The following is a 15,426-nucleotide window of genomic DNA, read 5'->3' as shown; positions in this document are numbered from 1 at the left end:
GCCTGTTATATTTCTCCGGTCATCTTTTCACTCGTTATAGGAGTTACAAACATCACAAAGTAGTTAATTTAAAGCGTTTTATAGCAATTTATATCCGTTTAGTGCGATTTTGGGACATTTATTTTTGCAACGATGTGAAAAGTTGGGCACGCTTTTCAGTTCATCCCGAACGTAGTTGACATTTCCACATGGCAAGAGGACAGCTTTCCACCAAAAGACGATTTCTCCCAAGAAAGGATCCTTTGCCCAAGATACTGATGGAAGAACAGCTCAAGGTAGGACATTTTTATTATGATAAATCGTGTTTCTGTCGAAACATTTTAGTGGCTTAGGACGCCATGTTTTTTGACGTAGCTTCGCTTGGCGCAAACTGTATTGAAAAGTAAGGATAAATTAAAAAATGTAATAACGCAATTGTATTAAGAATTAAATTGTCTATCAATCCCTGTCCACCCTATATTTTTTAGTCACGTTTATGAGTATTTATGTATAAGAGTAGATCACTGTCTAAGTGGCGCAAGGACGTTTTCTTTACCAGCTTGTCTACATTTCACATTGTCTAACCATGATTTTGGTGGCTAAATATAAACATTTTCGATCAAACTGTATATGCATGTTGTAATGTGATGTTACAGGAGTGTCATCGGAAGAATTCTGAGAAGGTTAGTGAAAAAATTAATATCTTTTGGCGATGTTGACTTTTATCGCTCACTTTGGCTAGAATCAATGCTGGGCTGCTAATTGCTATGTGCTAAGCTAATATAACGATTTATTGTGTTTTCGCTGTAAGACACTTAGAAAATCTGAAATATTGTCTGTATTCACAGGATCTGTGTCTTTCGATTCGTGTATGCTGTGTATTTTTACGAAATGTTTGATGATTAGTAGTTAGGTAAACACGTTGCTCATTGTAATTATTCTAGTCCATTTGTGATGGTGGGTGCAATTGTAAACTATGCCATATACCTGAAATATGCACTTTTTTCTAACAAAACCTATCCCATACCATAAATATGTTATCAGACTGTCATCTAATGAGTTTTTTTGTTGGTTAGGGGCTATAAATATCTTAGTTTAGCCGAATTGGTGATGGCTACTGGTGTTGGTGGACAAATAAAAGATGGTGGATTATGCTAATGTGTTTTTAGGTAATAGATGTACATCTTTACATATTGTGTCTTCCCTGTAAAACATTTTAAAAATCGGAAATGTTGACTGGATTCATAAGATCTGTGTCTTTCATTAGCTGTATTGGACTTTAATGTGTGAAAGTTAAATATTTTAAAAAAATATTTTTTTTGAATTTCGCGGCACTGGTTTTTCAGTGGGGGGGGGGGGGGGGTGCCGCTAGCGCCACGCTGATCCTAGACAGGTTAAGACCGTATTAAAATCTCCCACTATAATAATAGAGTCTAGTGTTGCTTGTAGAGTTGATAAATTCTTATATATATTTTCAAAGAAGCTTGGATCATCATTATTCGGACCGTATAGGTTAACAAGCCATATTTGTTTATTGTCCAATAACATATTTAAAATAATCCATCTACCTTGAGGATCTGTTTGGACAATTTGCACATTTGGATCAAAATTATTGTTAATTAAGACCATCACCCCTTTTGAATTTCTTTGCCCATGGGAGAAATATATTTTGCCCCCCCAGTTCTTTTTCCACAAAACTTCATCTAAAACTGTTGAATGGGTTTCCTGTAAACAATAGATATTATAATCCTTCTCTTTTAGCCAGGTAAATACTGATCGTCTTTTCTTATTATCTGCTAAGCCATTACAATTGTAACTGGCTATACTTATTTCACCACTTACCATAATGAGACACACCTTTCATTCTTTTAATCAGAATATATTTTTGTAAACGTACTATTAAAAAGTAACATAATTATTGAGTGTCTATATAGTTGTACCATGATATTTGCATTTCTACTAAGTAAACCTCCAATTGGTCCCTACTATTCCACCCGCTAAAAGGCCTCATCTCGAGATGGCTTGTCATCCCAATGCCCGGCAGACCACCCTCGACCCCCTGTATCCCATAGCCCTGAACCGACTGGGATCCATTCTTTGAAAAGAGCATACAGTGCCATTTACCGAATTGAAGTAAATCAATTGCCATATGCATTTCCATTGCCCTCACCTCTTTTTGTATTATATATAGCTGTGGATCATCCTCTATTGTCCCTAACATCTTTTACTTCTTCCTTCGCAAAAGTTGTGGGATACACACATACACTCACACACACACACTCAGCCCTTACCCCCACACAACCATAAGCTCACTTTCTCAACAATTGCACCATCCCAGAGCCCAACTCAAGATGGGTCATGATTTACAAATGTTACTGCAGTTGCAGCTGCATGAGAAGGCCTGCAAGACCGCGCAAAAAAATGAGCAAAAATTGAGAGATTTATTTACCATTGTCACATCCTAGATGATGGAGGTCAAATGTACACCTTATTCCTGAAACACCCACAATACGGCCACCCGTCATGACCATGTCCCCACGCATCTCCATGCAGTCCGACTTTGATTTTGTGCCGCCAGGGCAACAATAATATACCCCCTCTCTGAATGTCCGAGTGTGACCCCCTCCCCATGGGTTACTGCAGCTAGTGTTGCCAGCACCGCCACTGCCTGGGTGGGGGCACCCCACCGGAATCCCCACCGGCTAGGTACAAGGTCGTCAAGGTTCTCATTAGCAGCTTTGAGAATTTCCTTGTATATTATGCTCTCCCTTTAGGGGGCTTTGGCTTTGCAGGACCAACCCTGCCAAGCAGGCTCAGAATCTTGAGGGGGCAGTGCTGCTCTTGGTCTCTGACCTCATTTTAGCTGCATACAGACCGCTTACAGTGAGCACATAAAACAGTTAGGGACTTCTCCTTAGTATCTGGGTCATTCAGGTGGGTGTCTAGGGTATAGGGCCATGGACCGTACCATTAAAATCGGATAATAAATAATTAGATATAATTTATTTAAAATTAAAAATAAATGTAGTTCTCCATGATAGGACAATAAATAAATAAGACGTATAATTCATTATAAAAGTATATCCATCATCTGAACAACATTGAAAGCCCTCTCATACCCTGCTCACAGCAATACATTGTCTCTGGGATATGCAACCATTTCATTACTCACTCACTCAACTTTCCAAAAATAACAAATAAAATAAAAAATAAACACAAACCATACCATCCACACATACTGTGCCTTCTGTTTACTTAGTTTTTATCTTCACTATGTAAAAATAGTGCTTGTGTGTTCAATTAGTTATATGTGAAGATTTATAGAAAAGCTATATATTTTTGTTGTATTGTTAGTAACCGGGCTTGAATTGTGTTTATTTTCCTCGTCTATGAGAACTTTGTAAATTTTAAAATAACCATGCAGTAGTCTTTGTGTCTCTGAACAACTGGTTATCAATATATAGTTTATCAACGACGAGAGGTACTCGTTTCGCTTTTAATCTATTTTCTTTGAAAATTGGATACAGAACTTTGCGCCGTTCTGCAATTTTCTTCGGAAACTGATCATTCATGCCAATTTTGGTCCCAGCAAGTCTTTTACCCAGGCTTTTAACCATTATTTTATCTTTAAATGAAGCAAATTTGGCAACAATTGGGCGTTTGTACCTCTGCCCTCTCTGTCCGAAGCGGTGAACACGTTCAAGTTGGATTTTGTCGATAACTTCGCGTGGAATCTGAAGCGCTGTAAGGAGGAACTCTCTAACTATAGATTCAGGAACTTCTCCTTCTTTTTCTTGGATACCTGTAAGTACCAAATTCTCTCTCATGGATCTAGTTTGTATGTCCAGTAAGGTTTCCTTCAGAACGGTGTTCTCCTTTTTTATTCCATTCATTTCGGTTTCAATCTTATTGACTGTCCCTTTTAGCTTGTGTGTTTCCTTCTCCAATGTCGCAGCTTTTTCATCACTCATCTCTAGGCTTGCCTTCAACTTTTTTATATCCTTACTAAGTAATTCAAGTATACCCAGTTTGTAATTTATTGATTTTAACAGATCGGTTTCGACCTTTACCATTCCCGGTGGTGAGAATATTAAATCATCAGTGTCTGTAGAAGAGTCACGTTTTCGTTTTGTAATCGGTTCCCCTGTCTTACTCTCCGTCATGTTTGGTTGTTGCCTGTTTTCGTAATATTTGTCGATAAATGTCTCTAGTTTTAGAATTTGTTTTGTGTTATTGTCCAGATTGAAGGTTATCACTCACCAGATTAAGTAGTGCTAATATTTTAGTCTAATTTAGCAGATAATTCGAATATTATGTTTTATCTTGAGGTGCTCTACATAAATCCCTTCAGCCCGCCATTACCCTTACGTTACCTTTACGTCATTACGTCCAGGTGGGGGTTTTAATCAGAACATCGAAATGGGCTCTCATGAAGCCAGGTCCTGTCTGTGCCCCTGGGGGCGTGCCAATGACTTAGTGAAACTTTTTTAGGGAATTGTAGTTTCCTTCATTAAACAGTCCAAAATCACATTACACAATTTCACAAACAGTATCATCCTCACTCATTCATCTTATACAACAATTAGATGTAAGCCTCATAACTGAGGCTATTATGTAAACAGTTTTGGATTGGTAACCAACACATCACTGTATATCAACACTAGATACTCGACCATGCTGCTGTTAGATTGGTCGCCAACACTAGACACTCTACCATGCTGCTGTTAGATTGGTAACCAACACTAGATACTCTACCATGCTGCTGTTAGATTGGTAACCAACACTAGACACTCTACCATGGTGCTGTTAGATTGGTAACCAACACTAGACACTCTACCATGCTGCTGTTAGACTGGTAACCAACACTAGACACTCTACCATGCTGCTGTTAGATTGGTAACCAACACTAGACACTCTACCATGCTGCTGTTAGATTGGTAACCAACACTAGACACTCTACCATGCTGCTGTTAGATTGGTAACCAACACTAGACACTCTACCATGCTGCTGTTAGATTGGTAACCAACACTAGACACTCTACCATGCTGCTGTTAGATTGGTAACCAACACATCACCATATATCAACACTAGACACTCTACCATGCTGCTGTTAGATTGGTAACCAACACTAGACACTCTACCATGCTGCTGTTAGATTGGTAACCAACACTAGACACTCTACCATGCTGCTGTTAGATTGGTAACCAACACTAGATACTCTACCATGCTGCTCTTAGATTGGTAACCAACACTAGACACTCTACCATGCTGCTGTTAGATTGGTAACCAACACATCATGGTGGTGCTAGGTTTCCTCCAGACGTGACACTTGTCATACAGGCCTAAGAGTTCAAACTTGGTTTCATCAGACCAGATAATCTTATTTATCATGGTCTGATAGTCTTTAGGTGCCTTTTGGCAAACGCCAAGCAGGTTGTCATGTGCCTTTTACTGAGGAGTGACTTCCGTCTGGCCAGTCTACCATAAAGGCCTGATTGGTGGAGTGCTGCAGAGATGGTTGTCCTTCTGGAAGGTACTACCATCTCTACAGAGGATCTTTAGAGCTCTGTCAGAGTGACTATCGGGTTCTTAGTCACCTCCCTGACCAAGGCCCTTCTCCCCCGATTGCTCAGTTTGGCCGGGCGGCCAGCTCTAGGAAGAGTCTTGATGGTTCCACACTTCTTCCATTTTAAGAATGCTGGAGGCCACTGTGTTCTTGGGGACCTTCAACACAGCAGAAATATTTTGGTACCCTTACCCTCGACACAATCCTGTCTCGGAGCACTACAGACAATTCCTTCGACCTCATGGCTTGGTTTTTGCTCTAACATTCACTGTCACCTATGGGGCCTTTCCAAATCATGTCCAATCAATTGAATTTATTTATTTAATTTACCACAGGTGGACTCCAAATCAACTTGTAGATAAATCGCAAGGATGATCAATGGAAACAGGATGTACCTGAGCTTTCGAGTCTCATAGCAATGGGTCTGAATACTTATATAAATGTATGTGTTTTAAAACTGTTTTCGCTTTGTCATTGTGGGGTATTGTGTGTAGATTTATGAGGAAACATTTTTATTTAATCCATTTTAGAATAAGGTTGTAACGTAACAAAATGTGGAAAAAGTCAAGGGGTCTGAATACTTTCCGAATGCACTGTATCAGCCAGGATGGAAATGACTCCTCTGTCTTTCCACGCATCACAGGGGAGCAGCCAATCAGAATGAGTTTTTCCCCACAAAGGGCTTTTTTACAGACAGAAATACTCCTCAGTTTCATCAGCTGTCCGGGTGGCTCGTCCCAGACAACCCTGCAGGTAAAGAAGCCGGATGTGGAGGTCACGGTCTGCGGTTGTGAAGCCGACATACTGCTAAATTCTCTATAACGACATTCGAGGCGGCATATGGTAGAGAAATTAACATTCAATTCTCTGACAACAGCTCTGGTGGACATTCCTGCAGTCAGCATGCCGATTGCAATCTCCCTCAAAATGAGACATCTCTGGCATTGTGTTGTGACAAAACTGCACATTTTAGAGTGGCCTTTTATTGTCTCCAGCATAAGGTGCACCTGTGTAATGATCATGCTGTTTAATCTTGATATGCCACACCTGTCACACCTGTCAGATTATCTTGGCAAAGGAGAAATGCTCACTAACAGGGATGTAAACAAATTTGTGCACAACATTTGAGAGAAATACGCTTTTTGCACGAATGGAACATTTCTGGGATCTTTTATTTCAGCTCATGAAACATGGGACCAACACGTTACATGTTGAGTTTATATTTTTCTTTGGTATAGGTAGCCAATTCAAAACATATATTTTACCCTCTGGTTAACAGTTTAGCTTTTATTAGAATGTATCAATGTTTTCATCATGTCCCAAAAAACGTATCACCGACACTCATGAACGGTTCATATGATTCATTTAAACTATTATTTTTGACGAAATGATCGATTCACTTCACCATTGTATTAGATGGTATGCGGTTCAATTGCATTGAATTGAATCATGTGATTCTTCAAAACTTGTTTTGTAGACACTTCCAGATGATTTGGCCATCCAATGTGTGGGACATTGCAACTCAATAGATGCTAGTCAACCTGCAAAGTTAACACTTCTTAGGTAGTGAACACTCCTTAGGTAGTGAACACTTCTTAGGTAGTGAACACTCCTTAGGTAGCGAACACTCCTTAGGTAGTGAACACTTCTTAGGTAGCTAAGATAAATATGACTAAACTAGAGAAGGTACATTTCATGAAGAACATGATTTAGGACATTTCTATAGGTGAATAAAACAATGTGTAGCCACCATAGTCATTTGGTCTTCGATATATTGAATAAGATAATTATTTCAAAGGCATAAAACGTAATTGGTTGTAATGTTGCAATGTTTTACATCAACGGTGGTCAACCATCTTCCAGGAGAGAGAATGGGTGGGCGGCCATCCTCCAGGAGAGAGAACGGGTGGGCGGCCATCCTCCAGGAGACAGAATGGGTGGGCGGCCATCCTCCAGGAGACAGAATGGGTGGGCGGCCATCCTCCAGGAGAGATAATGGGTGGGCGGCCATCCTCCAGGAGAGAGAACGGGTGGGCGGCCATCCTCCAGGAGACAGAATGGGTGGGCGGCCATCCTCCAGGAGACAGAATGGGTGGGCGGCCATCCTCCAGGAGAGATAATGGGTGGGCGGCCATCCTCCAGGAGAGAGAACGGGTGGGCGGCCATCCTCCAGGAGAGATAATGGGTGGGCGGCCATCCTCCAGGAGAGATAATGGGTGGGCGGCCATCCTCCAGGAGAGAGAACGGGTGGGCGGCCATCCTCCAGGAGACAGAATGAGTGTACAGGCTTTTATTCCAGTCCTCTAACAAACCACATTTTAGAAATGAGCTGCTCAACCGGACCTTGATAAACTGTCTCTGATGTGTTTGAGCAGGGCAATTAAAAGCCTGCACACCCAGTATCTCTTGTGGTGGTTAATTTCTTTACTATCAAATTATCATCACACAGGTCAGAGTCATACTTAAACTAAATCTTTATACACTTATTCATAAGGGAGCAGGTCAATACAACACGTATAAAGTGAATGGATTGAGTTCTCTACGATAATGATGGCTGGTTGACGAATCACCCTCAGATGATTCGTTGAGAGCCCCGAGACAAAGCTACAAAGGTCTTTTATAGCCAAGATACACCCCCTTCAGTCTACATGACAAACAACAGATGTATGGAATGGTCACAAGGTTAAGATTTGTATGAAAGTTACTAATAATTCAGAGCAGACCATATCTGCTGTAAAAACAGTACTCTTTTTGTAGAGACAAATCTGGCCCTGGAGTCATCTCTCCCTGGTACCATATAGAACAGAAACATTAACTATGGAATGTTGTCTTCATCACCAATCCATCGTAAATTCACTGTCAGTGTTAAATCTCCCAGAGGCCCATTTTCAGTCCACACACACAGATGAGTCTTCTAAAAAATACTATTCTGTTGCATAAAACAACCATTTGATGCAATAAATGTATTATAACACAATCTTGTAATTTCTCTCACACTCTCCAGACTGAGGGTTGACCACATGTGTTTATAGTTGCCTAACAGGTATTCTACTTCATGGGGGTTAAGTGCCTTGATCAATAACAGGAGATGGTACATGGGATCAGAGAACAGATTCTCTGTGACAATACCATTGTCAACAACAGGATATGGTACATGACGTGACTATTAATGTGATGACGTGCTATTTTATCAAATCGAACCTAACGTTTAATTATTATGTGATTAAATTAATGATGCAACAATTAACTCATTAGTAACCTGGGGCACCACGGGAAAAGTTTATTTAACGAGTTACCGTTTCCTGAATTAACTCAAGAATATCAGAATATCGATATTATACCCGTCATCAATCAGTTCTTAATTAATTGGTACCTTATATCAGTCTCATTCTGAACGTCGCAAAATTATTGGATATCTGCACGAACCCATAAATGATGAATCAGCGATATACAAATTGGCTTAATTATTTATTTACTACATAACTAAATATTCACACAGAAATACATAAACACACACATGGTATAGTTACTGGTTACTAACACAATGCAATGAAAGGTCCCTAGTGGACTAAACCGATATGATGACTTGTTACACAAAATGGCAGATTCAAAAGAGAAGTAAAAAGGGAAAGGGAGAGACAAAGGAATTCAACTATCGGGACGTTTGTAAACTATGCTCATGGCAATATGGCTACTTTGCACATGAACGACCGATCATTCGACAAAAATTGCAATGTACAAATTTACATGTAGCTGTCCTTGATCGTCGTGGTTATAAGTCTCTGGTTGTCTTCAGAGTTTGAAATGTCACATGGTGAGAGTTTGTTCTCCTCCCGTCTTCGGTCGAGTTTCCTAGACTCCGTTACAGCTGCAGACTGGGAATGTTACGGTCTAGTCAGTTTTTTATTTTTGTGTAGAGAGTTTGAGAGTCTTACCATTTTCTGGTCTTCTAGTTTTAAACCATTTGTCGAATGTAAATTTCCCACTTGGGTAAAAAGGGGGCGTTCCATCAAGTTGCCACAATGTCTGTGCTCATGTGGGTGTGGTTACTGACTTGGCAAAGTTTATATGAAACGCAATTATCTCATTTAGAAGGCTAAAATCACATTTAATCTTCTCACAAATATAGTTAAATAATATACAAATAGTTTCATATTTAATCATATAAGTTCCACAACATTTAGATGTAAATCTGATAACTGGGACGTATACATTTGTAGAGTTACAGTTCTTTAGTTATACCGTCCTTAATGATATTACAAAACAACAAATTATATGACATAATTATTGTTTGGGTCCCCACCAACCATTTCAGACGTTTGCATTTGAAAACTAATGTCCCAATGTCCAATCTTTTGATGTTTGAAAAAACAAAGTCTCTCTCTGTTGTACCAAAGGGATTATTTTACTTCCATTTCTGCAGAGTGGGAGATAGAAAGTCATAAACCGGCCCAACTCTGGGGAGTCATGACACCACATTACGCTGACTTTTTTATACCTACATACAGACATTGGACATTTTATGGAAAAGAAAGGAAATTCTATCTGTTTTATCTTGTATCTGTAGGTGCTGTATCTCAGCCAGTGATCTCTGTTTTATCTTGTATCTGTGTAGGTGCTGTATCTCAGCCAGTGATCTCTGTTTTATCTTGTATCTGTAGGTGCTGTATCTCAGCCAGTGATCTCTGTTATCTTGTATCTGTAGGTGCTGTATCTCAGCCAGTGATATCTATTGATGGAACTAAAGGCTGGGGGGTGGCCCTGAAGTGTGAGTCTGGAGGCTGGTTTCCTGAACCTGAAATGGAGTGGCTGGACAGTTCTGGAACCATCCTCCCTGCTGATGGACCAGAGAAACACAGGGATGAGGACCTCTACACTGTGAGACGACATGTCTCCGTGAACAAGACTGACACCAACAGGTTCACCTGTAGAGTTCAACAGCAGGAGATCAACCACCTGAAGGAGACAGAGATTCATGTCCCTGGTGAGGTCTTCATTGGTTAACCCAAACACCTGAGACCTCTTGTTAGTTAGACTAGTTAGTGGAGGATGGTTTCCTAGGGGATGACCTTATTGGTCTGTTTTCAGTAGTATTTATAAATGATGCTTTACTTCCTGTACAGTATATATGTAGTGTTGTTGTAAGGGTTTGACATGACTTCTCTGTTTCAGATGACCTGTTTCCTAAATCACACATAGTGTTGATTGTTGGTCTGTCAATAGCTGTAGCTGTTGCAGTTCTTGCATCTTTAGCTGGTGTCTACATGTGGAGAAAATGTACTAAAGGTGAGTTTAACCTTGATCTCTGACTGGTCCTTGATCTCTGACTGGTCCTTGATCTCTGACTGGTCCTTGATGTCTGACTGGTCCTTGATCTCTGACTGGTCCTTGATCTCTGACTGGTCCTTGACCTCTGACCGGTCCTTGATCTCTGACCGGTCCTTGATCTCTGACTGGTCCTTTATCTCTGACTGGTCCTTGATGTCTGACTGGTCCTTGATGTCTCATCATTTAGAGTCCCTCAGTCAGAGATATTAAACATATTGAAGGTGAGTTTAACCTTGATGTCTGACTGGTCCTTGATCTCTGACTCGTCCTTGATCTCTGACTGGTCCTTGATGTCTCATTGTTAAACACTTTTTAAAAAATTGTATACATACAATATTTTTAAAAACCTGTTTTGTGAATGGTATTGTGTGTAAATTGATGATGGAAAAAAACGATTTAATACTTTTAGAACGAAGCTGTAACGTAAGAAAATGTGGAAGAAGTCAAGGGGTCTGAATACTTTCTGAATATAAGAAAGATCAGGATATAACTAGGAATGACCCATATACTGTCCATTAGTCTCTATTCATTTATACCAGGTTACCTTCAGACCAGTCCTGTATTAGATCAGGATATAACTAGGAATGACCCATATACTGTCCATTAGACTCTATTCATTTATATCAGGTTACCTTCAGACCAGTCCTGTATTAGATCAGGATATAACTAGTAATGACCCATATACTGTCCATTAGACTCTATTCATTTATACCAGGTTACCTTCAGACCAGTCCTGTATTAGATCAGGATTTAAATATACTGTCCATTAGACTCTATTCATTTATACCAGGTTACCTTCAGACCAGTCCTGTATTAGATCAGGATATAACTAGGAATGACCCATATACTGTCCATTAGACTCTATTCATTTATACCAGGTTACCTTCAGACCAGTCCTGTGTTAGATCAGGATATAACTAGGAATGACCCATATACTGTCCATTAGACTCTATTCATTTATACCAGGTTACCTTCAGACCAGTCCTGTATTAGATGAGGATATAACTAGGAATGACCCAAATACTGTCCATCAGACTCTATTCATTTATACCAGGTTACCTTCAGACCAGTCCTGTATTAGATCAGGATATAACTAGGAATGACCCATATACTGTCCATTAGACTCTATTCATTTATACCAGGTTACCTTCAGACCAGTCCTGTATTAGATCAGGATATAACTAGGAATGACCCATATACTGTCCATTAGACTCTATTCATTTAAATCAGGTTACCTTCAGACCAGTCCTGTATTAGATCAGGATATAACTAGTAATGACCCATATACTGTCCATTAGACTCTATTCATTTATACCAGGTTACCTTCAGACCAGTCCTGTATTAGATCAGGATTTAAATATACTGTCCATTAGACTCTATTCATTTATACCAGGTTACCTTCAGACCAGTCCTGTATTAGATCAGGATATAACTAGGAATGACCCATATACTGTCCATTAGACTCTATTCATTTATACCAGGTTACCTTCAGACCAGTCCTGTATTAGAAAGATCAGGATATAACTAGGAATGACCCATATACTGTCAATTAGACTCTATTAATTTATACCAGGTTACCTTCAGACCAAACCTGTATTAGATCAGGGTATACAGTGGGGCAAAAAAGTATTTAGTCAGCCACCAATTGTGCAAGTTCTCCCACTTAAAAAGATGAGAGAGGCCTGTAATTTTCATCATAGGTACACTTCAACTATGACAGACAAAATGAGAAAAAAAAAATCAGAAATCACATTGTAGGATTTTTAATGAATTTATTTGCAAATTATGGTGGAAAATAAGTATTTGGTCAATAACAAAAGTTTATCTCAATACTTTGTTATATACCCTTTGTTGGCAATGACAGAGGTCAAACGTTTTCTGTAATTCTTCACAAGGTTTTCACACACTGTTGCTGGTATTTTGGCCCATTCCTCCATGCAGATCTCCTCTAGAGCAGTGATGTTTTGGGGCTGTTGCTGGGCAACACGGACTTTCAACACCCTCCAAAGATTTTCTATGGGGTTGAGATCTGGAGGCCACTCCAGGACCTTGAAATGCTTCTTTGAAAGCCACTCCTTCGTTGCCCGGGCGGTGTGTTTGGGATCATTGTCATGCTGAAAGACCCAGCCACGTTTCATCTTCAATGCCCTTGCTGATGGAAGGAGGTTTTCACTCAAAATCTCACGATACATGGCCCCATTCATTCTTTCCTTTACACGGATCAGTCTTACTGGTCCCTTTGCAGAAAAACAGCCCCAAAGCATGATGTTTCCACCCCATGCTTCACAGTAGGTATGGTGTTCTTTGGATGCAACTCAGCATTCTTTGTCCTCCAAACACGACGAGTTGAGTTTTTACCAAAAAGTTATATTTTGGTTTCATCATTCTCCCAATCTTCTTCTGGATCATCCAAATGCTCTCTAGCAAACTTCAGACGGGCCTGGACATGTACTGGCTTAAGCAAGGGGGCACGTCTGGCACTGCAGGATTTGAGTCCCTGGCGGCGTAGTGTGTTACTGATGGTAGGCTTTGTTACTTTGGTCCCAGCTCTCTACAGGTCATTCACTAGGTCCCCCCGTGTGGTTCTGGGATTTTTGCTCACCGTTCTTGTGATAATTTTGACCCCACGGGGTGAGATCTTGCGTGGAGCCCCAGATCGAGGGAGATTATCAGTGGTCTTGTATGTCTTCCATTTCCTAATAATTGTTCCCACAGTTGATTTCTTCAAACCAAGCTGCTTACCTATTGCAGATTCAGTCTTCCCAGCCTGGTGCAGGTCTACAATTTTGTTTCTGGTGTCCTTTGACAGCTCTTTGGTCTAGGCCAGGGGTGGGCAAACTTTTTGACTCGCGGGCCACAATGGGTTCTAAAATTTGACAGAGGGGCCGGGCCAGGAGCATTTGGAGGGAGTGTTTGGGCCGGATATACTAAAGCATTAAATGTAGTGTGTGCAAACCTCATAGCACAGTAAGAACACTACAACCCAATTTATTAACTGTCTTTCAAATGTGAAAAATAGCCCTTATCAGTTAATAAATTTGTCTCAAGGAATATGCAAGATATGGCATTTACATACTATTTCGCAGATACCGGGATGAGGAAATGTAAATAGATTAAAATAACATACGCACTGTGATTTATCAAGATTGCGTCTGTTTTTAATAAGTTTCAATCGAAGGTGCAAAGTTAAAGAAATCAACATTTATTGAAAAATGGAATCACTTTCAACATTCAAAACATATTATTACACAACGAAATACTCAAGCTCAATAATATCTACTTGTGTTAAACTCTGCAAAATCATGGATGGATTATCCTGACCGCGCGCTCTACAAACTCGCCACGGACGCCCTCGCCTTCACGCGCAAACAGTACACGTGTATCGTTGCCAAGCACACAGACATAGGCTGTATTAAATATCCTACCTGCAGCTGAAAATTTAAATTTAAATTAAGAGCGATGTGCGGCATGTTAATAAAGCTACTGTACCGCTACTGTGCGTAAATGCGCATTGCTCTTAATTAAAAGACGCACTTCCAAACTTTCCATATGCAATTTTTCATAACACAGCAGAAAAACTCACCATTTCAGTGGGAACAGTGTTGTTGGTCTCCCTTTTTTGCCAGTGCATCAAAGTCTGGAGTTAGTTTTGTTGTGGCAATTCTCAGGACAGATCTGAGGTGTTGGTCAGTTAACTTGGATCTGTGATGGGCTTTGTTGATTTTCATGACGCTAAACGTCTGCTCACACACGTAGGTCGAGCCAAACAACACCAGCATCTTCTGCGCCGTCCTCCGGAGGTTTGGAAACGCGGTCTCGTTAAGTGAAGCGTAAAAGTCATTCAGTTTAAGAGACTTGAACTTCTCCTTTGAGACGGAGTCAGACTGAAGATCGATCAGTTCCAATTGCAGCTCCTGCGGTGCTGATTCGGGGTCTTGTGACAGGGGACAGGACACCAGTTGAAGTGACTTGTCAATTTTTTCAAAATCACAGAACCGACGGCAAAATTCTCTGTGCAGATCGTCCAGTGATTTGCAGTATTTCTTCGCATTTCGGGCGGCCTCTTTCTGCACGGCTAGTGTGGGGAAATGTGCGAAAGATTTGTTTGACATTTGCCTGGAGAATAAAACCAGCTTGGATTTGAAGGCTCTCACATTTGTGTACATGTCGTGCGCAAACTGATCTTTCCCCTGTAGCTTCACGTTCAGCTCATTCATGTGTGAAAATATGTCCACAGCAAACGCAAAGTCACAAAGCCAGTTTGTGTCGCTCAGCTCGGGGAATTCTTCGGATTTCCCCATTAAATAAAAAAATGAGCGAATCTCGTCTTTGAGCTCCCAGACTCGTTGAAACACTTTCCCCAAACTTAACCAGCGGACGCGAGAGTGGTAAAGTAGGTCCTGGTGATCCGCATTAGTTTCTTCCAGGAACGTAATGAACTGACGATGATTAAGTCCCCTTGCTCGTATGAAGTTAACAAGTTTTACAACTGGATCCACGACGTGATTAAGCTGCAATACAGACTTACACAGAGACTCCTGATGAATGATGC

At 40.4% G+C, this 15,426-nt stretch overlaps 1 protein-coding gene across 1 annotated transcript in view; it reads left to right on the top strand.

Annotated features, from left to right (window-relative positions):
- The window catches only part of LOC129842286 (butyrophilin-like protein 1), a 107,963-nt gene that overhangs the window by 15,745 nt on the left and 76,792 nt on the right, over positions 1-15,426 (top strand). Inside the window, exons 3-4 of the mRNA XM_055910771.1 lie at positions 10,252-10,530; positions 10,719-10,832. Of these exons, the coding sequence (XP_055766746.1) occupies positions 10,252-10,530; positions 10,719-10,832 (393 nt within the window). The remainder of the gene's footprint in view (positions 1-10,251; positions 10,531-10,718; positions 10,833-15,426) is intronic.

The sequence above is a fragment of the Salvelinus fontinalis genome, unplaced genomic scaffold (assembly GCF_029448725.1).
Source record: "Salvelinus fontinalis isolate EN_2023a unplaced genomic scaffold, ASM2944872v1 scaffold_0030, whole genome shotgun sequence".
NCBI classification, from domain to species: Eukaryota; Metazoa; Chordata; class Actinopteri; order Salmoniformes; family Salmonidae; genus Salvelinus; species Salvelinus fontinalis.
The sequence above is the reverse complement of the archived record's forward strand: the minus strand, read 5'-3'. Positions and strand labels throughout refer to the sequence as shown.